A 27,607-nucleotide genomic window follows, 5' to 3' on the forward strand; every position below is an offset into this window, starting at 1 on the left:
ACTAGAAACTATCTGGGAAGCTGCAGCTGCACATACAGGTATGATGAGAAGCAGGCCTTTGTTTCAACCCCGCTGGTTTTCTCCAGCTTAGTTCCCTCCTCAGGGCTGCCATTAACACTTTGGACAGTGAATCTAAACAACTCTCTCTGCTGGAAGTTTGAATCCGAAAGAAACTACTCCTGGGAATTCTGGTTCAGCCACCAGTATCAGGCAGGGAGTAGGGGAGACATCCAAGGGACCCTTGGATGATGTGAACAAAGTATTCCTTCCTGACTGTATTGGTTTTAAATGTACAGATGGAAACAAAATGTACAGAAGGTATATAAGTGAATGAGTAAAGGGAAAACTCACCAACGGTGGTGCCTTGACCGAAGCAGCTGAGGCAGTCCTCCCTGGTGAGCGATCTCCAAGAGATACTGCTCCAGTGGGAGTCAGCCCTTAAATGAGGTCTCAGAGGGGATGGAGTCAAGCTCCACCCCTTCCGGGAGCACAGCTACATCACTCTCACCTGTGCTCCCACAGCTGACCCCATACTTGCCTCAGCTGATTAATCAGAGGTTCAGGCTGTGATTACCAATCTCCCATACACTGACATAATCAAGGCTGGCTGGCAGCAGACTCTTGTATCTGAAACGTCAACAGCTCCCTTAAAGGTCTAACAGATGTCAGCAAAAATAAACATGGAGTTCTCTTAGGAGGTACCCTATATGACCTCATTAATACCCTCCCCTACTGACATTAAAAAAAAAGTTATATGCAGTATTATCGATGCTGCCTTTACCTACGATGGAAAAGTTGAATACAGTGCTCTAATCTGGTAGATCAGTAGCAGAAAGCCCCTGCTAGGTAAAGCTTAACTGTGACCTTTAGAAACAAAACTGATCTTGCAGGAAGTTGCATGCTTAAAAAAAAAAAAGTAATTCCAGTGAAACAGGCACTAAAGATGCTTGAGATCTGGAGCTAATACAGACCAGGAAGGGATTTCTTTTCTTGGGGGAAGAAGGGAGGAGTCAAGAAGGAGAAGAAAAAAAGAAAAAGGAAAAAAAACCACCTTAGAATGTTAACAGCAGCCATTCTATCTAATTTCTTTGCATTCCTTCCACCCCCAACCCCCCCTTTTTCCTCCCATTTTTAAAAAACAGGAGCAAACTTGCGAGTTAAGGATTTTGATCAATGCAACATGTTAGGAAAAGAGAGCAGGAGGTCAAGAGGAAATGATTAATCCTGTGCAGAAGACTGGCAGGATGGGTCCTGGAATGGCTTACCAGAACAATGCCCCCACTAATAAGCAGGTCAAAAGACCCTTACAGTGAACAGAAGTCCCAGTTACACTGTACATGAATATTCCTCCCTTACCCCCAAGGTTACATTTGTTCATTAACGTCTGAATCAGAAAGTAAAACTAGAGCTGAATTTGTAAGACAGGTGAAAAGCTGTGGTGCCAGACGCAAAGCATCCAATCTGAAAGACAAAGAACCACAACTTAAGTGATAATAGCTGCATTCTAAAAGAGTATTTACAGGGGGGAAACCCCACCATTACAGATCTCAGTTGTAACACTGACAGCGTTCAGCTCACACTGTGACCAAAGCTGCCTCTTTGATAAAGACTGCTCTTGTGTTAACTGCATAGTATAATTGTGGAAAAGGCCAAGCAATTTCACTGCAGGCAGAACTTTGGACGCGAAGGTGCACATGGTTCAATGTTTATTCTGAGAAATAGTTATTTAGTACTGTGGTTAGACGCAATGCAACCCTGAGGGATTCTCAGCCGCTGGTAATTATCTCTGTTCCTCCCCTTTAGCATCATCAGCACTGCAAGGTCCTAGGACTGCAATGAGGAAGCAGTCAGAGGAAGTCAGCTTTACTTTCGCAAAGATCATTAACTTACAAGAAGTGTTGCCTGCTCCATGATGCAGCACTCGGCACAGCACCACAGGTTTATGCTTGCAAATATACAGCTGAGGTTTCACAACTGCTTCAAGGCATGACCCTCCTATTAAGGACCACGCACCCCATGCTGCAGCCCTTCTGCTCCTTATCAACTCCCTCACATGAACATTAGCATCTTCTTGGTGCCACTGGAGAACCGACGGGCTGAAAACTACCCTGAAGGCTGTTCACAAGTCAGTTTGGTGCGGTCTGCTGGGAATAACAAGGGAAGACAGTTTTTTACACCTAGAGCAGTGATAGTGTGCGAGCAGCCAGCTGAAGAGGGGCCGGGCCGCCCCTCCTCCCCACAGCACGCACTTCGCTCTGGCCACTGCACAACCACAGCCCGAAGGAGCCAAGTGGTGGAGAGGGAACGCCCTCCGGCAGCATTGCTGATTGCCTTTGTATCAGCAAACAGCCTCCATTTTGAGGAGCTGAAGGTTTCGGGGCAGCCTGGGGAGGTCAAACCTCAGCCTTCAACGACTAGGAATAAAAGTGGCAGATCCGGACTCGTGCTTTCCAACACAGGCCATCATTAGTGCCAGCACATGCCCACTTGTGTGCACAGGGCATTTACCCGGTGGGCCCACTCCTCCAGCACCCCGGGTGCTGAGCCCCTCCTCCCACCCCCGGAGCAGGGGCTGCACACACACTGGGCCCTGCACCACACTCTTGGTAAATGACACTCAAACAACTTACCAATTTTACTAAATTGAAAATGAAAGCCAGGGCCTAGGCAGTGCGCTGCGTACGCCATTTTAATCTACGCTCTCTTATCCCTCCCTCTTCTATTTTCGTTCTCCTGGTTCTGACAAAACACAGCATGTGAATCTCACACCAGTTCCACAGGCACAGTTGGTAAATTGGTGAATAAAGTTGAGATTCATCTCCTCCAAGCCAAGAGGATACTGACTCATTTATCAAATTCCCTGCTTCTCAATCTAATTCCCTATTCACATCTTCATGGCGGAACATGCTGAAAACATTCCTTCTACGTTTAGGCCCAAGCTACTAATTTACAACAAATTCTGCACCACACGTTAAGAGAGATTGCCTCTTTAAACACATCCTGGTCAAGTGTTGGCAGTCTCTGTTGACAAAAGCAAGCTGAAGAAAGAAGCCTGAGAGAGAGCAAGGTTAGGTTACATCACTGCACAGAATCACAAGCTGTTTTTCAGCCACACATGGCTGATGAAAGGTAAAGCACCTGTGAGCTGACCAGGTGACATTTTGCACCTAGTGTGCCAATGCATGGGACAGCCCTGTACAGCTGGTTCAACAAGCCAAATACAAGGATGTTAAAGAGCCAAATAATTGTTAATCTGAAGCTCGGCACACGTGCTGAGTTCAGTGCAAACATCCATTTTACTCTGCCTCCCCACACAAAAGCATGAAAAGTAGATTCCAAAGTTCAAGCACTTACTAGAGGAAACACGGAAATGAAATCCAGGAGTCACTATAAGCAGTGGTTTCCCCAAAAGTTAGAGAACCAAAGTAGTTGGGCAGCAGCTCTGTGACAATGCTATTTAGGCTGCATTTCCTAACCTTAAATACTTTGCTCATATTCCACAATAGTGACCATTGTTCAAAAGCTGGCCCCTCAGAAGAGCTAACACACGGGTTGTGATATAATCATTTTCTATTTTACATGTAAGATACTGTCCCAAGAAAAATAAATTTTAACTATAGCAAAATTCTGTGAATATGATGAAGCCACATTACCCATTCCCCCAAGCCTCAGCCAATTACCTGTACAAAACACAGCTCCCACACCCCAAGATTACAGTCCCATTCCTGACAGCCACAGGTTGCCATAGTCCCAGCCTTCATCCTGAACTCCCCAAAACAGCAACTATGCTGTCCTTCGTCATCCCCACTTAGGACTTTTCTTGACACCATCTTTCTTACACCACAACTCCCACAAAACAAGCAGTACTCGGACCCCAAGTCTTGTCCTTTTTAATACAAGCACGTTTTGTTAGTATACGATACAATATAATACAAGCATGTTTTGTTAGTGCAAACATTCTGTGGAGCTGCAGACCTTCAAATTGCATCCCAGTCTCCTCTTTGAAGCTTTCCCCAATGGCTGACTCAAAGACAGGGCCTATAAAAAGACTTTATTTCATCAAACTGGAAGTGGTAGAAGGGGAAAGAGCCCTGCAAACACACTTAACTCGTTAGACTACGTTGTTTTGCAGCTTGAGTATTTTGTATAGTGAAGGAAGAGAAAGCATACTTACTAGCCCTAAGATTGACTTTAAAACACTTTAGAGAAACAGACAGAAACATACAGGGCTTACTTTCAAATATGAAAAGGAATATATATTTTTATTGACCCCATGGTCACGTTCTGTGCTGTTTTTCCTTAGGACCATCTAAACAAGACAGATGTAGGCACTCGGGAGGTGGGGGGTGGAAGGGAAAAGAGGGAGAAGAGAAGAGGAAGCCATTTGGCTATAAAAAGGATCTTTCTTTCCTGTTGAAATGCAACGGTAAAGAGTGTCAAAATGGCTTAAGGGTGGGGAGGTCAAACATGTTTTGAGATGTTAAAAAACTCTTTAAGCTCTGTCAGAAAAGACTGAAAAAAATCTTAAGGTAGTTTTTTGTTCTCAGAATTGTTAGCCATCATAATAGCTGCAAGCAGTCCCGATCTGTGGTCTTTTTTTTCCCCAGTCAAAAACGACCCAGTTAAGATTTTATCCTAAAGAATTTATCCCACTATGACAAACATTGTTAGGAAGCTAATTTTTAAGCCAATCGTCTTTTCAACAACCCTCCACTTTAGAATTAGTACTGCTCATATATATGACTTAACTCAGCAATATGAAAGGTGCAAGGATATATACAATAAGTAGCAGTTCCACTAAAAACATGGCAACACTATTCTGTATAATGCCCATTTACTCCGTATGCTATCAAAACTAAACACCGTATACCTTTTCATTATCAAAAAGTACAAATATTTTAGGAACACTGGGGACTGACAGATGACTTTTGCCATTCAAGAATGAAATTTCAGAGCTCTCCTAAACCTTAAGGTTTATGAAGAAGACTTATTAGGTGTTTACAGAAAGACAAGATGTGAAGAAAGGCTTTCTAAGACTTACTTTTATCCTTTACCCTTTTTTATTTCCTTACTCTAAAATCTGCAAAGATGCATGCAGCCTTCACAGTGAAACAGTTTTTGCTATGGCTACAGTGTGTGCAGACAGCTTATTTTCTAGTTTGTATTGTAGTAACACAAGATTTTTTATTTTATTTTTTAAGCCCAGGATAAATAAATAAATAAATAAATAAATAAATAAAAATTAGTGACATGAAATAAGAGCCACAGGAACACAGACTGGAAGCCTAAACCATCCCTCCCTATTGAAGAGAAAACCAGGCTCATCCTTGATCTCTCTTAGGTCAGTTATTGAGGCTTTGCTCCATAAAGCTGATGAGCTCCCACAAGATACCCCAACACCGCCATCTCAAAAGTTAGACTTGAAAGTTCATTCACAGAACAGGAACTTGGAATTATTCCTGTTTCATCTCTGTTAACTCCATACAGTAGGGATACAACAGAACAAAGCCAAACCTCCACCATGACCTCCCACCCCTGTATTACATACTTGACATGGGTGGGAGTGTAAGAAGACTAAATACATTTGGGAGAGGATTTTGAGATGCGATTTCTGAACAGACACTGCAAACACGTACCCACCACTCTCTCCATCATAGAGATTAAGTAGCATACCAAGAAATCAATTCCATTTCCTAATACGGAAGGCAGGATGTTTAGCAACCTGACAATCACACTCTACCACTTCTTCCAAATGAAGACAACCCGACAATCACAATCTTCTCATTTTCTCTAAGCACCTTGTCTCTTCCTTAAGTTTCTGCATGCCTCTAAAGTCTTCTACATGAAAGTAGGGATTGCACTCTGGGATATGGGTGTTACTGCTCTGCACCAGATAGTTTCTGTGTGAATAGCCCTTGGAGAAGTGGCATGTAAGACTTCTCCCTCACTTTGTCAACTGAGAAGTTTTCCCAGCACTCAGTTGGATTGGCTTGTTAGGTCTAACAAGCATTGGATGATCCTCAAGGTTGGTTTCCTGGCTTCAGTTTTGGTACGACTGGCTGGGCCAAAGTCAGCCTTTTCTATGCATTTTCAGGAATCAATGATCACCACAACCAAACACTTGTGGTCAGCATAACATGAGAGACACATACGGGAAGAGACAAGGCTGCCTACAGCAACTAAGTAATTTGGATAGAAGTGCAATTTTCCTCTTATTTGGGAAGTTTTCACGAATTAGGGATAAATTGTAACCTCACACAACACAGGCAATACTCGTATTTAGAACTGTATTTAGAAATTCAAGCCAGCTTCACTGAAACTGCTCTCAGAAACATAATTAGAACATGACCCTCTTTCTCCATCTTTGAGCAATTCAGAATCGATCAACATTCCTTATTGGAAACAAGAGCAGTGGGAAATACTTTGTCAGTTCCTTTTTAGGGAAAAGGAAGACTGAATCCCCCTATTCTATGTAGACATCATTACTCTCAAATGCCAGTACTACTGCTAAAATTATTTGGTTATCTAATTTTAGCAAGAACACAAGGCCATCCTAGCCCAGTGTTTTTAAGAGATGCACACAGAGGCAGGTCAGAAAGTTGAGTTGCTACAATTAAGTTCCAATCCCTCATCCTTTTATTCCTGGGTAAGATTAGTTAATGAATAACATTCCATATAAAAGTCTCAAGTCTATAGAGTATGACATTAAGACTTTGACAACAGAGTCACCCAATTACTCAGAAGTCATCTCAAAATATAGCAATAAACTAGAATATATTTTTAAAAGGTCAGAACAAAGATGATCAAGAGATGACAGTGTTTCTATCTAGTAAACAAGAAAGATAAGAAGGGTTGATAGCTTTCTTGTAGGGTAGGAAGTCCAGCTACTTAAAAAACTGTGACAGAGCATAGGAGATGCAAATTCTCAGCTGCTCTTCTTCCCCACTGCAGTAAACCAAGAATGAGACATAGTGCCTGAAGAGGCTGTCCAATTTAAATCCCCCCCCCCTTTTTTTTTAAGTATCAGTAGGAATATATTACTGCAAACATTCAGGTTTATAGTAATTGGATGCTCCTAGACAAGGTGGCAATATTTTAAGTTTTAGTAGCTGCCATTAAATTAAGAGGTTGTCAAGGCAGTTTAACTTGACAAAGGATTCTCAGTTTTATAGAACTCTGATTTTAGCTTCTTCATTTCTGACTTAGTTACAAAAAAAGGAAGAGGAACTGTATAAATCAGTACTTAAATTTCACTCAGAATTTAAGCTAGCCTAAGGAAATCCCAAGGCTGCCTCACCTCTAAATTCTTAACATGGTTATTGAACATTGGAAGATGAAGTTTCAGTTCACATGTTCAGTGCAAAGGTCACAAGCTCTGCAAGACCATGATCAGAAACATTCCAGGGCAGTGTTGCTTAATTCATGGCAACAGCTTTATTTAACAAAAGCACTCAAGGAATGGTTTCTCTCCGTAACTCCATATGGGATCAAACATGAAACAACTCAGCTTACTTCAAGAAGTGGCTTCTTTGACCGCATGAGAGCTGGGTATTTTGAGAATTCATTTGGTTGGTTTTGATTCTTCTTTTGGTTTGTTTAAACTTTGATTTACAAAGATCTTTCTTTCCAAAAGCACTTACGCATATCTAATAGTACTGGGAATAAAAGCCACACCATAGACATTTGGCAAGAATTTATCCCCTGCTTGGAAAGAAACATATATGAAATGGAGAATAACAACCCACACCATGATATTCAGGACTCTCACTGATTTAGTAGAAAGTATGTTTCAACAACAGCCATTCACTCTTAGCAAGCTGCTGGAAGCAGTTTGCCCGAGTTACACAGGTTTCCTTTCTTAGACCACATGTGTAGTATTTTATATCTTTTCACATCATATCACCCAAGACACACGTGCTCCTTCTTCACTTGAATATATACATCCAGAACAAGTAACTAGATCTACAGCTATTGAAGCCACCTTGGATATTTCCCATTCTATGAGGGCAAGGGCCTATATAGCTGTCCATCAAGCCCAGTCTATGCCACAGAAACCAACTGGAAAATTGCCAGCATTTCTAATACGAGAATCCCCTACTACAAGCAGCAACTATTTCTTTATGCATTCACACCTTAAAATTTCCTTATGAAAAATATAAGCAATAACGTACAATGCCTCAAAGCGAGTTTGTCAGAACACTCAGAATTTCCCCAGAACTGACAACCAGAGCTGAATTATAAGAAGTATATTCTCTCTTCAGTACAGCATATTTTCATTCTATGGCAAGCTATACGTAAATATCCATTATTTCTGGAGGACAGTAACCATTTTTTCTTATGCTAGAAAATACCTGGAAGAGTAAGCGGCATTTCCAAGACAGCACAGCATTTCATTGAACCTCTCTCACCTGCTGATAGCATATTTGGATAGCACAGTCATCTCAGCTGGGAAGTATCGCTATACTCAATTCTTTGTTTTGGTGTTTGTTTTTACATAAAACACTTCCTTTTTCTAATCTACCCCCTAGCTTATGAGAAATGTTTCCTTTTGTATTTACACTTTAGAGGGCACTAAAAGGAATTTAATCTTCAAAGTAAAAACAGATGAAAACACTCTCTCTTCTAGAAGATAAAATTTCAAGTACTAAATGCATTCAGTGGAGACCGTGTTTTTGCTATTATTCATGCTAGAAAACAGGCGTTAAGCAATAGGACACACTTCAGGATTTTCCCATGCGCAGTTAGGATACAATTTAATTAGAAAGGACACTGAGTGAATCATTTATCCTATAGCTATATGTTGCACAGTTTTCTGTTATCGTCTCGTGGAACATCCATCCACACTGAAGACCAAACAGCAATTCTGACAGGCCACAGGCTCAAAACACTATTCTTAGATTAGATATCAAATTTACCTTTCATTTAAGGGAAAAAAACAAATCTTAGTCAAATACTCATAAATACTACATAGAATTGTATCTGTAAAAGTATACTGATAATGCATAAAATCAATGCAAATTCACAAATGCATATCACTAAATATTAGTGAATACATGTATGACGTTTAGACAATGACCAGAATCTAGAAATAAGAAATACTAACACACAAGAATGCTTTCTAATTAAAAGCAAACTGACCATTGAAATTCATTTAAAGTATTTGAGTCCCTTAATTCCATTTCAGTGTTTGGGTTTCTAGATTTGTGGAAGAGAATGTAATTTGTGGAAGAAGAAGAGAGCAAGTGTGGGCAAGAGATAAGGAACTTTAGTTGGCACTTTCTGTCCTGCCTTTGTACCACATTTTCAGCTGTCATGTTTTCTTACATTCACTGCCAGGTTGACTCAACATTGGACAATTTGCTTCTTTATTCCTAGCTGTGAGCCAGCTCACCCTGTTGCTTTATGCCATAAAGAGATCAGATAGAGAATGTACAGACTGACTAGAAGAGGCTGAAGTAGAGGAAGCACTGATTCAGATGACCAAGGGATACCTGTGCCATGTGAGATAACTGGCTGCTTCTCAGTTAACTGCATACCAAACACCAATTCACTTCATTCCCAGAATGAATGCAGCTTCAGCCCAAACTCCACACTGCTGAGTAGCTTCATTAGCTTGAACTTCTCAGCAGCCCTCTTCTTTGCTGAATGCACAGACATTAAGCATAGGTTTCATGGATGGGCTGCTATCTACAGAACAGAGATGCTAAACTCAGATTGTTTTCCGAGTCAAAATGAAACTATTAAGTGGTTTAAAAACTAGAGAAATCAAGATCCTTTCTGTAGACAGATTAAACGCCATCACTGCACAGTACAGAAGGGCTGATATTTCAAAGTGAAGCTACTAACTGAAAGAATGCTTCATGGTGAATTTATGTTCCAGTACAAAACATCAGGGCTAAGGTTCTCCCATTTCTACTCTCAGTGTAGAGGGTTTTTGGCATTGCTGACAAGAGATGAAGTAAGGAACACCAGTAAACTTGTCAGTAATTATATTACTTGTCACCTCACTGGCTCAGAGGCATAGAGAAATAACGAAAGAACTGACATGGAAGTGGTCAAGAAAAGAAAAGCCTCCAGATCTGATCCATGGCTGAGAGTACATACAATGACACCACAAGTTTAAGTGAACCCAACTACTCAAGTCTTCATAAATTATGATTTGCAAAAACAGCTGTTTTAATGACAATAATGCAAGATGGCAATACTGATCATTCTTAAGGTGTCATGCTTTGGTGGTAACTGATTATCTTCTAAGAAAAGTCAATGAGAGCTAAATAAGGAGAAACATACATGGCTATAGTTGTTTGGACACTTTGCAACCAAACCCCAGTAATTCAGTCACCTTGTTTTGCCTAAGACTGCAGCAATCCCTTCAGTGAGGGGTTGCTCTGTGCCCTCTTTTCAAGCGCACATGGTTGAGAGGTTTCCTACTCTTGGTACAAATGTAACTTAGTAGAGGAGGTATGTTTCCTAAAAATGGCTTTAGGAACACACCTTCTACTTCCTGAGTTCAGATTCAGAGGTACTTAGTGAACCACTTTTTGGTAAGATACAAAAACGAGATAACATGAAGATAAATCATGTTTATTTTTGACAAATGACAACTGTCTAGAACATGTACAGCAAGTGTATCAATTCTGTGTGCTGCTTCTCCCTGACAAAAGCACATCTCAAGAGTGGCTTGAGGTTTGGAGCGGATGGCCTTCCAGCAGCATGCCAGATATGCAGAAAATCAGCTCAAGACCCTCCAAAGCTGTTTCTATTCATAGCAGCCTGCTCAGACTGCCCACTAACTAACCTCTGTACTAGCCATCCCACCACCTACAGCCACAGTGTAATTCAAGTAAAGGAATCATGCTTCAGCAACAGAAAGCTCAAGGGTCAAATGTTATTTCTGTTCTGCTAAGAGGTTCAGGCTCCTTGAGAAAACAGGTGATGCTAAAAGAGCAAGAGCTCCCACAAAACAGTACTGTCAACTAATATATGCATTATCTACAATTGAGAAAGCAGTAGACTTTAAGGAAGGGCATGGTATTACCTTTTTGGACATGGTCACCCAGCACCACTTGTAATCTCAAGCTAAGGGCTAGCCCTGTTCATTTCCTCAGTACTCCCAAAGGGAGGAGGGAAAACAAAGCTGGTATAATTCCTCCCCAGTTGCTGTTGTATTGAGCACGAACAGCACTGGGAAGACTGGGACCTCACTGTTCTAGTAGTTCTTTCATATCTCATTTGATGCCAATCCTTCTGTAAGGTTTGCTGTTCTCTCAGAGAGTAAACTATCTATTCCAGAACGCTGTCTGGTATCTCTTGCTCTGCTTTAAAAATAAATAAATAGTCCCCCTTCTGTCTACAAAAAATGTTTGCCCATAACACCCAAAGCCCTTCAGCACAAGTTAACATCAAATGCATTGTGCTGGGACACCTTTGTCATGTTGCAGCTGTTTCTACTGTGGTAAGCGTATGCAGGGGATGATATCTGACATTTGTTCAGTCTTTTATTCAGTTATTTCAGTATAACTCAATAGAGAATTTAGTTATCTGCATAACAGTTTCCAAAGCCTGCTCACACTTCGCTGAGAAGCACAGCTTTCATTATCCCTACAGATAGGCATTGTTGTCTGCACGGAGATAGCTAACATGACTCTATCGGTCATCATTAAAGAAAACTGGGTTTCCAGTTTGCTCATGTAGCCGGAGAAACTTTGTGCTCAGGGACACACTCAGCTGGCTCATTTGGCAACCAGTTTCTTGCAGAGTAGTCATGCCTTTCTCAAGTAACATCCTTGTATGGATCAAGTATTCCTGAAATTTGAGTGACTTTGTCTAGCAGCCCGCAGACCCCCTTCACGCTCCAACTTCAATGTATTAAATCTCCAGTGCCTTTGGGCACACCATATATAGCAGTGGGGGCGGGGGGTGAAATTTAACCCTTTACCAGCAAGTTTTTTCTTTTTTAAAGGAAAAACAACAAAAAAAAACAACAAAAAAACAACTTGAGGTTGATTCTTGTTGTCCCCTTACAGACTTCTACCTCAAAGTAACAGATTCACTGTCCCACATATACATGCACACAAAGCATTTTAGAGTTTGGTAGTTGACATCCAAACAAAGATACAGCGATAGAAGAACCCTAGAAACTTACTGATATTTATCTTCCCCCTTAATCACACAACATGGTATTAGTCAAGGTTACAGAAAAATAGGAATAGTAACCTTGTCAGTTGACAGACCAGTACCAACTAGTTCTGGCTAGCTTTTCACATCCCAGCTACCAGCCTTCCCACTGGAGAGCTGCAGCATCCTATAGCTCCTCCATGCAGCACTAGGCTGGATTACAAAGCTTAAAGGCATCTAACAATGCAGATGGCCTTCAAGCTTTGCTTACTGAAGATTCAAGTCATTTAACTGACAATTTGAATGGCATGCATAACAAGAATCATTGAAATGAAGGGTAAAGAGGGCATTTTTAAGTTTGATAGCGACATCTTCCCCTAATAACAGTTTGCCTTTTGTTAACCAATACCAGCTGAACAAAGAACTACACAACAGTAGTCTTCTGGCACACATGTGCCACTCTGGACAGCAAACAACCAAGTATACAAACAGAACCCAAGACAGCCTGGGACAAGGGTAAGATATAGCAACAAGCTGTAACCACCACCTGATAACCTCATGTAAGATTCATATCCAAATCAGAAGTCCCAAGTAGCATTTTAACCCATCTGAGCATGTCATTTGGTGGTTAAATACATTGACAGTACCTAACCTAGGGAAAGGAAATATTTACAGTAGATGGTGATTTATAACATTGCCTGTCCACAGAATATATGGGAGGGATGAGCACATAATACCTGCAAACAACTAGAAAGAGACGAGGCTTAGCAAACCTGATGAAATGCCTTTGAATATTTTGCTTATGCGAGGAAACCAACATTAAAGGGAAGATGATGCAACTCAAGTTTAGTTATTACCTTTAGCTCACACTAAAGAGGTTTCACCCCACTCCTCCCCCCAGAGCCCAGAGATCCAAGGGCAGCAGTTGCTATCTGACAGTCCTGGAGGGCACTAGCAGGAGACCAGCATTGGTGGTTACCTGTGTCACCTTAGTTAAGGAGGATTATACCATAGTCACCGACACAAGAAAGACTGACTGAGGTTGTTAGAGGAAGATGGCAGCCTCTGCCTGTATTAATCTGTCCCCCAGATATAAGACTTTTCACATTCCCTTGGTTAATATAGACTATTTTCACTGTATTACTGATGGCATACCTTACTAGCCCCCAGACTTTAAATATTCAACCCTGAAAGGTGATTTTCAGCCACTTCTGGCAATACAAGACCACCTCAGGATGCCTACCTACCTGCTGCTGAAAGATACACCAGAATAGGGTGCTATTCTGTTGCACTGGTGCTGAGCAAGCAGGATCACTAAGTGAGAAGTTTCTAATTTAAGTTTCCGTGTGAAGAATTAATTAGCCTCTTCAGAAAAAAATAATAATTCACCTACATAAGTAGGAAATCTGCTGAGAGAACATCACCCTACCACTGCTCACAACCCGAGGTATTAGAAATGCATGCTGTATATTCAAAATTCACTCTTATTCCTTGCTGCTGAACATGCAACTACAAATGAATTCTTGTCGAGTACGAGTATTGTATGTACAGGTAAAATATAGCCCAGAAGAACACAGAACATACATTCATAAGCCTCATCTGTGGGTACCATATTTTACTCCTTCTCATGCTGAAGAACTAGAGCATTCCAAGCTGTTTAGCATTTGTAATACAGGAATGAGACTATTAGCTATAGGAACTATCACTAAACTTTATTTTGTTGGGGGCTGGTAAAAAGAGAAAGAAGTAGCTTAGGCTTATACTTAGGAAACAAGGGCTACTGCCATTTTAGCCACATACTTTGTTGTTTTTTGGTTGTTGCTGTTAAGATGGGAGAGGTAAGAAGATGAACATAGCTAGAGAAGTGCTGCAAGTGGTACTGCACTGTAAAGATTAGAAGACAGTCAGATAGTATCGGTGATTCTTCACTACATCTTTGTTCTATTCCTGTGAATTCTGAACTTGTTTTGGGATGCACAAACAACTCCTTAGGTGAGAGGATGACACCCATCCCAGCCCCACAGCCCTCCAGTGGGAGGAGCTGCAGACAAGTCCACATACAAAAACATGTAGAACAAGGACATACACCTTGAGGTTTTAGAATCAGGGTCATACATCTACTACCATTAAGTAAAATCCCTGCATTGCTAAGCTATTCCCATTCAGTATTTCTATATTTCAATTAAAACTTAAAATTACAACATAAATACATTTCTAAGAATTATTTAATACATACTTAAGATTTTTTATGACCCAATATCATATTAATAGGTCTGCTGAAAACGGATTACAGGTGAAGACAAACCTCTTCTACGGATTCTTCTCTCTGGTAACATTAGTCTCAGACCCAGTGCATTGTTAATACAGCCTAAACGCATGTTTCTTTGTCTGAATGAAAGACACCAACAGCTCTGCAGGAAGGAAGGGAGCATGGGAGGAGAACTAGGAAGAGACGGGGTCAAGACAATACTGAAAGAGGAATGGTACCTTCTTTAGAGCAGAGGAACTAGGTAGTTTTCCTCTAAGGAAGCATGGTCTACCAGGCATGTTCACATGCTTATGTGCTCTGAAGAATTAACTGAAATGATCAAGTCCACGTATGGTACAAGACTTGTTTTCTAAACTGATATAAAGTTCAGCCAGACCTTCTCTCCATGTTACTGAAACAATGAAGTCTCCAAGTATAAAACTGAAGGGAATTTTTTTCCAGTATGCAGCAGACTAGCTCCATGCCTATCTTGCTTGCACAATTATAACCTCAGAAATCCATGATGCAGTCTGTATGCAAGCTTCTACTGCACTCATACTGTTGGTTTCTGAAAAGTCTGTCCCACTAAAAACAGCTCATGAAAGCCCCTCAAGTAGATAAGGCATCTTCCTTCCTTCCAATTTACTTACTGGAAACTGTCTGAAGTGACATTTAAATGGGCCAGGAGTGTAATGATATTAGATTATTGCCAGGAAAAGCTTCACTATATTTTTTCCTCAAATGCTGAGGAGATTTGAGTATTTGAGGAAAAGAGGACAGAGGTTGATTGTGTGCAGAACGGTATTCTAAGTCCTGCTTCACACCCAGTAAAGTTAACATCCTCTTACAAAACAGCTGAGGAATAATCTCTTCATACAGGGAAGAGCCAGGAGTTAAACACTTGCTGAGGGGAAAGCGCAACTTAAAGGAAAGTGAGGCAGGGTAATTTAAGAAGTGACCTGCTTAGTAACAGGTATCTGAATGTTGCATGGAAGTTAAAAAACAAACAAACACAAAGGACATTCAAAAGCTTAAGACCCTTTAAAGCCCTTCATCATTCAGAATATATTAGGTCCACATTACATAGACCATGTATGAATGGATTAACTTAAGAATGTTCTGTTTTTTTCAGCGGGGATGAAAACTGAACAGGAAAACAGAAAAGTGTCAGAAGCTAAACCCAAAATATTGTCTTAAGACTGTATGCTGTCACATGCATTTGCTATCTGAAGTGACGTGGCAAAAATGATAAATGAAGGGCACAGCACTGTGTAAAAAGCCTGCACAACTGCCCTGTACACTGGGCACTACATATCTGTCTAGATTCTCTTGATGTGCAAGTTCTCCTACAAAGCTAAAGCAGTCACAGCAGCTGCACTACTGTTAACTATTACATACTGCAACTGGTGGGTGAAGGTGAACAGCACAGAGAGAGCCATATAGAAAGCTCAGCATTTGGCAATGATGGCAAACCACAAAAGGGAACCATATCCAACCTACTCTTCCTTCCCAGAATTTCTTCCTCCTTTTTGCTTGGAGAAGTTCAGTTTTAACCAGGCTCCCATGATTCAAGTAAATGTACACTAATGCTACATGAAGAGTTTATTTACCACGTTAACTGGTTTAACTAGATGATGGAGTCATCTGCTGAATGCAAAGAACCAAGGCTGGTGGGAAGAGAACAGATGCTCTCCTTTGAGCAGTCATGACACACTAAAACAGCTTGCTCCTGTTGTACAATCAGGCTGCTGAGAGGAGCTACCATGTTGATTCAATGACCCAGGACTAGTACCTTTGAGTTGCACTGGCAGTTGTTGGAATTCCTCCCTCTAGCCATACACAAAAACTGTCTTTTACAGCCTGCAAAGCAATAAGTGCAATTCTTCCTGTTAATCTAGAGACAAATTAGGAATATATTCAACTCTATAATTCAAAATAGCTATCTAATTTCAGACAGCCTTGCTTAAGTGCAACGATATCCCCACAAAACTATTTCGAATCACTGATCCGATAAGAAACCGCTAATGAGTTTGTGAATTAAGCTGATCATTAAAGAACCTGACCAAAGCTGTAACTGATGCAAGCAAAAAGAACAGTGTGGCCAAGGAAAAGGATTTCAAAATCCTTTCTTGAAGTAGGGTAAGCTATGGTGCTACATGGTCTCTAAACCACTCCCAAGCTGGAACTTGTAAATATATGAGAACCATGGGGTCACAGACCATTAAGTTGACTGGATCTAGGAACTCTACACTTCCCACTCTTTGCATCACTGAAGTCGTTTGAATCCAGGTAGTTTCACCTAAACAAATATTCTGCAGCAATCCCAACGTTTTCTGAGCATCTAACTTAGCTTCTAGACTTATTGACATCTCTATAAAAAGAAATAGGTGACCTTTCATTCCAAGATATGAGACAATCAGGCATGCTGACAGAAGTCAGCACATTTGATTCGCTTATGGATTAGACTAAGTTAGAATCCTCTTCAGAGTGAAGGCTCTACTGGCTTCTATTGCGACTACAACACTGAGAACTCCAGCCACATAACAAACACCGTCACATGGAAGACGATTCCCGAGTTGCTGCAGGAAGTATTGCTACCTTTGTAGAAAGCTCTGTAACATCCAACCAAACTCAGGTCTTTTCCAGGCTGCTTCCAAAGCACGTTATACCAGGCAGGGAGGTTCCACACATTAAGCAACTGGACTGGGATCCAAGAGCAACTTTATGACACAGATAGCAAGTTCGGCTTTTGCATTTTTTCAGGAACATGGTTTACTTCCTTTCCTTTTGTGCAGCACTGCAGTATTTGCAGGCACTATCCACCCTGCAACTAGTGCCTAGGATTTCATTTTCTTTAATACTACTGTTACAGTAAGTCAGTCTGCCACGCTGCCAGTGACTGCAGGCACTCAAGAGCTCAAATGAGAGCAGAACCAAGTCAGAGATCACAGCTGATATCCTGCTAAAGAACAGAAACACTCACCTTTGTACACTAAAAGGATGAACGACTATGCTGATATTGCCTTGCAAATGCCCAACAGCTGTCCAGCTTGGAGACTTGGAACACCCAGGAAGCAGCCATCCACAGTGCTGCTTCCCTATTTCACTTGCAGGCGTTCCAAAATGGGGATGTGTTGGAGGAAAAGTATGGGAACTAGACAACTTGGAACAAGACCAGGCAAAACTAGAACTGAAAGGTGGGAAGCAACGGTGATGTTGGAAGGTCACGTTCAGAGGAGGAAGATAAGGGAACCAGCTGCTTTTACCCAGAGAAACGGCAGAATCAAGGTCAACCTCACTGCAACTTATCTCACATAGGGTGAGGAGGGTGCATGTTAGGGAAGCATAAATCTACAGCTGAGAGCTACTGCTCCATAAGCTTACACATGACATTGCCTGCACCTGAACTTACCTGTGGGACACTGGACGGTGAAGAAACATCCTATGCGGTCACCAGCTTGTCCAGCTCCATACTGTGAGCCACAATTAGTAACTACAAGGACTTTAAAGTTCCAAGCTGCCATTTCAGCCGTGCATTTTAGGTTAGACTTCGCATTGTTTGGCTGTCTAATAGTGCGTTTAGGGTATCACTTAAGTACTCTCCTGGAAGGCTGCCTTTCTATTATCATGCCTTTTATGAGGCTGTAAATAGCATTCTTAGAATTAAACAAGCAATAACCCTCACTGTTTTGCAGCCATCCTTTCTCAAAAACGGTACATCTTGTCCCACATTTTTAGCAAAAGCGAGAAAGATTTACAGCATTAAACAGTTCTCTCCAGTCACAGTCTCACCCAAATGCTTCCCCTCGAGTTAATAATAAATACTTGCAAACACTAATCAGGCGCACCCACATTAAGGAACCACCAAAACTCACCAATCAAGAACAGCAGTAGATCATTAATTTGCAGATAAAAGCTTTTCTCAACAGGGGTTGAAGGCTTGAAAGCGCTCACTTGTTTTAAAACAATTTCTCGGTCTACAGGACACAAGGACATCCAAGACCAACCCTAAGAGACACGGACCCCTTTTTCTCCAAGCACGCCTTTGAAAGCATCGCCTACAAACATAAGCATGCTCTTTTTTTCTTATAGGAAGTCTGGAGTCTCCTTTAGAAGTCTGCACTTCTCGAGAAGCTGTACAGTTTACATCAGTTGGGAACATCTTCCTTCCCTCTGGTTTGAGGCTTTCTGCAAGTCTACAACAAAGTACACCTTGGGGCTCCTGGCCCAGCTACTCCTTTTCAAGAGCAGTGCTGGGAATACTCAGCATCTGCTCAACTCGTACTTTCTCTCCTTGGCCACCGGCAACTCCTAGGGAAGAGGAAAAGCTCCTCCTGAGCTTTCCAGAAAGTTCGGGGTAGCACAGGACTGGAGGAGCCGGGCACTACCCGTGCAAACCGAGCGCATCCACACGTTTCCCCAGGTTAGATAACCACATGCGTTTGTGAGGGGCTGTCCCACGCCATCCTCCGCCGGGAGGAAACGGGCTTAGAGCGCGCTAAAGGTGCCGGAAGGTTCCAGCAACATGCCCCGGTCGGATCTCCAGAGCAGACGGGGGACAGCGAACAGCCATTTCCACTTTCCGAGGAAAACCGAGTCTCAGATTACCTCAGCGAGAAGCCACGTCCCAACCAAACTAGCAACACTTGCAACGCGCGGTTCAGCAGCGGCCGCCCCTTCGGCGACCCAGCGCTCGGGATCGCGCGGAGGAAAGCTCCCCGGCACGGCCACCGCAACGCCGGCCGCTCACGTGCGTGGCCAGCGCAGCTCTCCTCTGTGCCACGGGGCAGCTGCCCGACACAGGCCAGCGCTTCTAATTCTTTTCCGGCTCCCAGCAGGGCAGTTTCCCTCCCCACGCAGCCATCCTTCTGCACTACTGAACCATTTTCCCCCGTCGGGCGCGCTGTACGCGCAGCACCCAACACAGGGGGACACCACTAACGGCCCACAGCCTTCCCTTCCCCTCTCCGCACGACGGCAGCCGGGTTCCCTCCCGCCCCGCGGGGCCCCGCAGAGGGCGATGGGGGGGAAGAGGGGGCGCAGCGCTGGGCGGGCGGCACTCACCTCGTCGTCGTGGTGCTGGCAGTAGCTGGCCCGCTCGGGGAAGACGGAGAGGATGTTGTAGGGCGAGGCGGGGTAGGGCGGGCTGAGGGCGAGCGGCGCGGCGGGGCCGGCGGAGGCGGCGGCGGGGCCGGCGGCGAAGCGCTCGATGAAGTGGTCCTTGGTGAGGCGGACGCGCTGGTGCGCCCGCACGCAGTTGTCGCACAGGTGCTCCTGGCAGTCCAGGCAGCGCGAGCTGGCGGCGTTGCCTTCGTCGCAGGAGCTGCAGCGCGGCTCGCCCTGCCGACTGTGCGGCCGCCGCAGCAGAAGCGCCGCCGGGCCGCCGCCGCCCGAGGAGGAGGACGAGGAGGCGGAGGGCGCGGCGGAGCCGGCGGCGGGCGAGGAGGCGGCGGCGGCGCGGTGCGGCGGCGGGCGGCCGTGGTGGCGGTTGTTGGCCCCGCCGCCCCCCGCGCCGGAGCCGGCGGCGGGCCCGGAGCCGGCGGCGCGGCCGTTCTTCTGCTCGTCGGCGGCGGCCGCCACCACCACGACGTCCAGCAGGTTGCTGAGGAGGAAGTTGGAGGAGGGCAGCGCGTCCATGCCCGAGGGCTCCGAGATCACCACCTTCTGGTCGCAGATGGGGCAGCGCAGCTTGAGCGCGTCCCCCGCGGCGGGGTGCCGCTGCGCCTCCAGGCACTGGCGGCAGAAGGCGTGCAGGCAGGGCAGGACGTGCAGCCGCCGCGCCGCGCCCCCGCACGAAGAGCCGCCGCCCCCCGAGGAGCCCGAGGTCTGCGAGGAGGACGACGAGGTGGACGAGTTGGAGGAGAGCGGGGCGGGCGAGCCGCACATCTCCTTGCACAGCGGGCACACCTGGAAGTCGGCCTCCGGGAACGAAGCCATTGGCGGCGGGGGAGGGATGGGGAAGGGGGGGGGGGGGGGAAAAGGGCGGCGCGGCCCCGCCCGGGCGGGCAGCGGCGCGGGGAGAGCGGCGCTCAGAGCGGTGCAGGGGTGAGGGGGCTCAGCGCCGGCTCGCGGGCATCGCTCAGGCGCTCCGCCCGGCGGGAGCGTGGGGCCGGCTCCGCGCACGCGGCGTCATCGATCCGGCGCTGCGGGAGCCGGGGCCGCCGCCCGGCCCGGCCGCGCTTCGGTGTCGCGGCGCTCAGCGCCCGGCGCCCGCTCCCCGCGGCGTGAGACGAACGGTGCCGGCGTCCGGAGCGCTCCGTCCCGAGCGCCGCGCTCTCATCTCCCCCTCGGGGCCGCAGGCTCACGACGTGCCGCGGGCTCTCGTCCTCCTCCCGGAGCCCAACGCATGGGCCCGGCGGCCCGGGCCCCCCCCGGCGCGGGGAGCGGCTCCGTCCGTGCCGGGCTGCGCGGGTCGCTCTGAGCCGGACGGCGACGGGGCTCTACCTCCCTCTGCTCTCTCTCTTCGTGGGACGTTGCGTGGTGTTCTCTTTTCCTTTAAACCTGTGCTTGGCGGGGGGCAACAAGAAATTTCGTTTCAGTTCCTCCCTCCGCTTTTGCGGCGCGGAGCGACTCTAGGAGAGGCACCGACCCACCGAAACCCCCCGGCTCCCCCCGCCCCCGACGCCCTCTCCTCTCTGCCGCCGCATGACCGGGGCTGGAGGCGGCGCCCACCCTGCGGCGGAGACCCACGCGGGCGGGACGCGGTGGAAGGGGGGGGGGGCGACTCCGGGGTCGGAGCCCTGTGCGCTCCTTCCCTCCCTGCGAGCGCGGCTGCCCGCACGCGGTGCCGGGCACAGAGGAAAGGCGGCAGGTCCCCGCCGGCCGCCCTGCATTATTCATGGAGGGTGGATTATATTCGCTCGCACAAATTGAAGCCGCTGTGCAATGCTATCCGAGAGCGCCTCGCTCGCCCCCTCCTCCTCCTCCTCCTCTCCGGTTCTCCCTCGCTCCGAGCCCCTGCAGAGCCCGGGATCACATTTCCTTTGTCATCGCGCCTCTTCGCGTGGTGTTTTATTGAGAAAACAAAATTAGAAGAAAACCCGAAGAGGGGGAGGGAGGAGGGGAGCGACGCGGCGACCCCCACACCGCCCTGCCCCCCGGCAGCCCTCAGCCCACCGCCCGGCCCGGCCGAATTGCGGCCATCACTCACCGATGCGGAGGCGGCGGCGACCCGGGCGGCGCGGGATCCAGGCAGAGCCATCGCGGCGGGGCGGTGCGGGGCGGTGCGGGCCGTGCCGCCCGGCCCGGGCTGCGGGGGGCGCGGGGCAGCGCTGGGCCCGCCTCGGCTGCGGCCGCGGCACTAGGGCGGCGCGGCGTGCGGGAGCCTTTTAAGCTCCGACGGCGCGGGCTGACTTCCGCCCGGCCCCGGGGGGCGGCCGGGGGGCGGCGGCAGGAAACATTCGCCCTCCTCCCGCTCGGCCTGCCCCCATCCGCCCGCCGCCGCGCGGGGCTGACGCTCCGGGGCTCCCCCGTCTGCACGGGCTTCGAGCCGCGCCGTCCCCCGTTTCGTTCGGAGATGCGGCGCCGGGGCCGCTCTTTGAAAGCATCGGGCCGGGGGCGGGCTCTGCCCTTCTTCCGACGCGGCGGAATGGGCAGCGATTCGCCTCCGTCCCCTCGAACCGCCGCTCTCGGGGCAGCGGGAGCCTGCGGGGAACGCTCCGAGCGCCCGGAGAGCTGCGGCACCCCGAGCGTGCGGGGTGCGGGCCGGGGGCGGCGGGAGGGGGACGGGGAGCGGGGGTTGGCGGGTCTGGGGGAAGCAAAAGGCGCTCACAACGAACGCGTGCGGGGTGATGGTGATGGGTAAGAACTAAATAGGGAAAAGGAAATCGTGCTGTTAGAACGTACCGAGTGGTACTGCTGCTCCGGTCAGGCCTCGGGCACGCAAATATCTGGGTGCTCACTGAAACTGTCTGCTCAAAAATAAAACATCTTTTGTCCCACGCTGACAGGTATTGAAGGCAGCAGCAAGGATCTGTGCTGAAAGTATCTCCAAGCACAGATGCCTGGTGCCCAAGCTCATCAGCACAGCGTCCTCGTGGCACAGAGTGGAGGCATCACTGGAGAGGTCCACAGAGTGGCCCGAGTGTGTAGAGTTGTAAAGCAGCGCAAACGGTTGTCACAGCTCTCAGCAGTTTATGCAGCTGGGAATGGGTGTGATCTACTGGTTAAGGATTGGGCCCGTGGGCTGTGTTCTCTGTGTTACACATCTGTGTGTTCACATCAGAGGTTGCAGGTGAAGCCCACCATGGCTCTGACTTTCAGAGAGTAAAAAACCATTGAGCCCCTTCTCAGGTCTGCACGTGGCTGTGGCAGAGGACTACGGTGTCATGGAGTTGTCTTTCTCCAGAGGATGCAGTCAGTGTTGTGGAGTGGCTACTCCAAGACCAACAAGCACCTGGTTAGGCTGCTGTACTTCCAAGAGAATGCTTTATGTATGCCTACCTTGGTTGAAACCCTCATCTTCTGCATTCAGAAGTACTTGAACCCAGCAGAAGCTCCCAGATGCACATCTCCAAGCATGGTGACACTCACTCCTGTGGGTCCGTATTCTTTGACACTCATCCTCAGGTTATAGCACCTCTATCTTGCTAAATCAAAGTGCCTCTGTCCTTCTCCCTCCAGCACCCAGTGCCCCCCCATCTCCTCCTCCCCTGTCATCCCCCCCTGCAGGGAATGCAGCATTTTGAGGTTTCTGCTGATTGTGAGGGGATTTCTGTTTTCCTTATGAAGACCCCCAGAAGGACGCTCAGTGCAATGACTCGGTGCTGCTCAATCCATTACCTCCAGCCATCAGTCCCTCAGCTCCCCGCAGGCAGAGCGGGACCCCAATGTACCTCACTTATTTTGTAAGCCAACAGCACGCGGGTGAGTAGCAGCACGAGGGCGACGGATGAGGTGTGAGATGGCAGGTTCCTTGCAGACAGCAGGATGAGAACTTGTTTGGGTGATTTTTCCCTGGGAAGCTGGTGCTGCACATGTACACTTTGTGTTTCCCAAAACAAAAGAACAATGGCTATCCTGGTTAGCAGCCATTGTTCCTCTGTGCCAAATAAATGAAATCTCACTGCTTCCGTGGGCGGCTGAGGCGTTTCTCCACATTCTGTGCCTTCTCCTTTGTGTTGCTCTGTGGAGCTTTCTCGCATTCATTCCCATCTCTCCCAGATTTTTCGTGCTCATTTCTCTTGTCTTTCCTTTGTCCTCATCTCACACACCACTGCCAGTCTCAATTTGGGACGATGTAGCAAGTACAGAGGGCAAGCCCATCGCTTCCACCGCAGTGGAACAACAGCTGTGCCATGATCACATCACATCCGCATTAAAATATGAAAGCATTCCAACCACATGAAGATCTGGGCTCAGTCAGATCTCACCTCGGGATAGCTCTGAAGGTTTGGGCCAACCATCACCTATGTGGAGCATCTCTACTTGGTAACATCTGACCAACTGCTCAGCCACCACAGTTGAACTCTGCATTAAAAATACATTTTTGTTTCTCCTTCTATTGCAGAGGAAAGTAGGATGCCAGGGTGGAGCGCTGTACCTGAATGGCTGCCTGGCATCTGCTGCAGGGGTTGGGTTGTGCTTTCCTCCTCCTGTACTTGGATACTTTGTTCACTTGAAGGAAAGCACCTGCTTTCTGCCAGCAGCACGACGGGACGAACCGAGAGGTGTTCTGCCAACAGCAATACAGCTGGAAAAGTCCGGGGTCTGGAGGTTAAAAGCTTTGTTAAGTAGAATCAGGTACAGTGATTGTGGGTTTGGGGTTATTTTACTGTAGTTTTAGAGGCAAACACTCACACAAGGAGCTCTTCCCTGCATCACCTGTGTGCAGTGACCCAGCAGCCAGTTTTCCTCCTCTGCGCTGAGCATAACAGCCGTGTGTGATCTCAAAGCTCAGGGTGGTTGAGAGCAGATGAGGCTGAGGAGCTGGTGTGTACCCCTTAGCATGCACACCACATAATGGTGAACAAATGGCAGTGAGCTCCTCTTGGCATTGTGGCTGCTCTGCACATAAGGGTGCAGAGAACATCTCTCCAGATCTCACCATGATAAAAGCTTCGGCAATACTTTAATGCTGCCTTCATCTTGAGGGATTTCTCATTTGTCAAAGAGTCCCAAATAAATGGAAATGGAAGGTTTTGCTGCTGTTCCTTAACTCACTTTCAGTGACTTATTCATTACACTCTGAGGAATATCCACCTTTTCTTTTTTGGCTCTCACCACAACTGCACTCCACAGACAACTGTGCCACATTACTCCAGCCACTTTAGCACTGATTTGTGCTTCCTTCCCCCCCCCCCCCCCTTCCTCATCTTTCCCCCCGAGAACACAAACTGCTAAGTTTGCCTCAGATTCCACATTTGCCATGCCTGCTCTTGCACATTGACTCTGGCTCAGCCATATATCTGTCATTGGATCCATTAGTAAGTACGGTAGTTGAGTTCAGCTTTCTGTATGTGTTGCTGAGCTTCCTGCGTGCTATACTGGGTCTCAAGGAGGGCTGGGGAGCAAAGCAGTGCTGAGTGTTGTCCCTATGGTATAAATCAGGGGAGCTGGCTCAAGTAACACATTAATTCAAGCCCCCTCTTCTGCCCATCCATCTCCCCTTCGGTGGGATCACCTTCAGTTTAAAGATGTGCTCATGGGGATCTGATGGGATCCAGAAGGGAACTCCCCCTGTACGCATGTTCAAGTCAAAGCTCTAGATCCTGTTGGTGAGTATGTAACTTTGCATCAGAGCCATTTTTTTTCCTGTGCTTTCTGATTCATTCCTTCTTCATTACAGAAATTCTGGCTGAAAATCAGGTACTTGCACTCACTAAGTGGGATTTACCTCACAAGGAATTTTAGCACCTTTTTCTCCCAATAACTCTACCTCAGAAATGAGTTTTCTCTTCCAGACCTCTGGACTCTCTCTGCATTTCCCATCTGCTCCATCAGATCCCTTGTCGGACCAAGTACCTGCATGCAATTGTCTACAGCCGCTAATGCTGATGGCACAACCTACAGCTGTTGTCCTCCAAGATGGGCTGGAGGCCAGAAAATGACAATGTCTACTCTTCTCACCTAATCTCATAACAGCTTCCAAAGGTGATGCTTGCCATGAAGAAAGCTCTGAATCCAGGTCTGGAACTGACTGTGTGTTGGACTTTGTAAAATGCATGTGAAAGTTCATGCTGGAGTGGCATGAAAAAGGCGCTCCAACTCACCCTCAGGGAGATATCCCACCAAATCCCTTTAGGAAAGCTTAGCAGAGGATACATGTCTTGTGAACACGCTCTGCAGGTCATGAAATGCAAATTTGTTTGCAGCTGGAGGTAGAAAGTTAAGTGCCAGCTCTACAGGCTAATAGGATCCTAAAATCATGGAATCATAGATTATCTCAAGTTGGAAGGCACCTGTAAGGATTGTTGAATACAGCTCCTGTCATCCTGTCCCTGCAGCCAAGCCAACCATGGCCCACAAGACAGCCCTGCCCGTGCTCCCCTCCACGTCCACAGATCCATTTCCTCACGTTCAGCCTTGTGAGGCAGCACACTTGGCTGCTGCAAGGAGAGGACCTGTCAGCTGCTAATGCTTCCACGCAGCTGTGTAAACGCGGGGAGCAGGCAGCTGTTCCCCGAGCCGGCTGCCGGCATTGCGGCTCCTTGGTAGCAGCCCCCAGTGAGGGAGGTGCGTGTCCCCTGATGCAGGCCGGCTGCAGCCTGCTGCTACCCATCTCATCCCTGTTCCCTGGGGTCCACTGCTCCTGTGGGGACACAGGTGCTGCTCCAGGAGCATCGGCTGGCTGCAACCCCCAGAAAGCCTCGGGTGACTGTGCTATGTGTGGTCTGTGTGGCACTGATGTCACAGAGGTGTGAGCTGAGAGAAAAGCAGTGGTGCCATTGCAGTACCCTTAGCTGGAAACTAAGCGCTGTGCTAGTCTGTATGTTGCATGTGCTGTCACCACGTGTGTTGGCTTCAGCGTACCTATGCAGAAGGATTTAGCTGGTGCTGCAGGTCTTGAATGGGAACCGGTGGGCCACTGCCTTGTGCTACAGATGCTCGTTGCTAAAATAAAAGCAGCCTGCATAGTCCCTGCAGCGCAGACCTTTCCCTTCCTCAGCCCTTCAGGGCTGCGAGCCCCTGGATGCTGCCACAAGTGGAGAAAGAAAAACAAGGAAGGAGGGAGCAAGGCTCAGGAAGCCAAATCAAATGTGGCTGCAGCATCTCAGGAAGCTCTCCCAAGATGGTGGGGTGCAGGGCAGGTGAAGAAGATCAGAAGCGTAGGAAATCGGGGAAACAGATGTGGCCGTGCCAGGCTTAGGGGAGGGAGCTGCTGAGATGTGGGGCGGCATTCCCATGCGTTCCCATCTGGCGGCGAAGGAAATTATGTAAAGTGGAGGGGCGAGGGGCCCCCTTTCTCTTTTTTTTTTTTCTTCCAATTCTTTTCTCCCCTCACTTCCCATGATGCAATTAAACATCCATTGCTGACATCATCATGTATGCACGCTGAATGCTGCCATTGTGTCTGGGCTGCGGTGCTGTACTATATATAGATTAGTTGCCAATCTCTGCTGTGTATCAGCGGGGAAGACACCCAAGGCACCGAGCAGCCGCCGCTCTGTAGGACTCCTGGCTTTTGTCCTGTGGCCTCAAGACAGGATGGACCGCACAGTGCAACTAGAAATAATCAATGATAAGTGACTTGGAGGCCACGCCAGGAAACTTTTGAAGGACTGCTTTGTAGTGGCTACACTGAGGTGGTAGGAAAACAGTCTTATGGGTTGTGGTGCACAAAGAAGAAAGATGATCTGAGCTCCATGCATTGTTACCTTACTTTAAGTAAAAACAAGTGGTCAATCAGTAGTCCCGCCACACTGGGCATTTGGGATAGGGAAGTTCAGTCTAGTGCCTTCTCAATGGCAGGACTTCATTTTGCTGTGAGGTATCTCCATCAGGTCCCTTCTCCTCCCAGCCCTTTGGCAGAAGGTGGCCAAGCCAATCTGGCAGCTCAGTGCTTCAGAAAAGGTCTCATCATGCTCCTTCCCTCAGCTCCTGCTTTTGCTGGGCAGGACACGACGAGCAGCTGACAGCAGGGCTGGGGAGGGCAGGCCAGGGTGCCAGAGGTGAGCAGCTCCTCCCTGTGCAGCAGCCTATTGCTAGACTGACCCAAGCATATGGACAGAGAGAAGGTGTAAACTGACCCTGAAAAGAAAGCTTTGATGTTAGGCTTTTTCTCCTTCTTTTTCTTCTTTCTTG

At 47.2% G+C, this 27,607-nt stretch overlaps 1 protein-coding gene across 1 annotated transcript in view; it reads right to left on the reverse strand.

The window, feature by feature from the left end:
• The window catches only part of TRIM71 (tripartite motif containing 71), a 51,036-nt gene extending 30,734 nt beyond the window's left edge, over window positions 1-20,302 (reverse strand). Inside the window, exon 1 of the mRNA XM_072329635.1 lies at window positions 19,430-20,302. Within this exon, the coding sequence (XP_072185736.1) occupies window positions 19,430-20,302 (873 nt within the window). The remainder of the gene's footprint in view (window positions 1-19,429) is intronic.
• Between the last annotated feature and the right edge of the window lie 7,305 nt (window positions 20,303-27,607).

This window comes from Excalfactoria chinensis, chromosome 2, assembly GCF_039878825.1.
Source record: "Excalfactoria chinensis isolate bCotChi1 chromosome 2, bCotChi1.hap2, whole genome shotgun sequence".
NCBI classification, from domain to species: Eukaryota; Metazoa; Chordata; class Aves; order Galliformes; family Phasianidae; genus Excalfactoria; species Excalfactoria chinensis.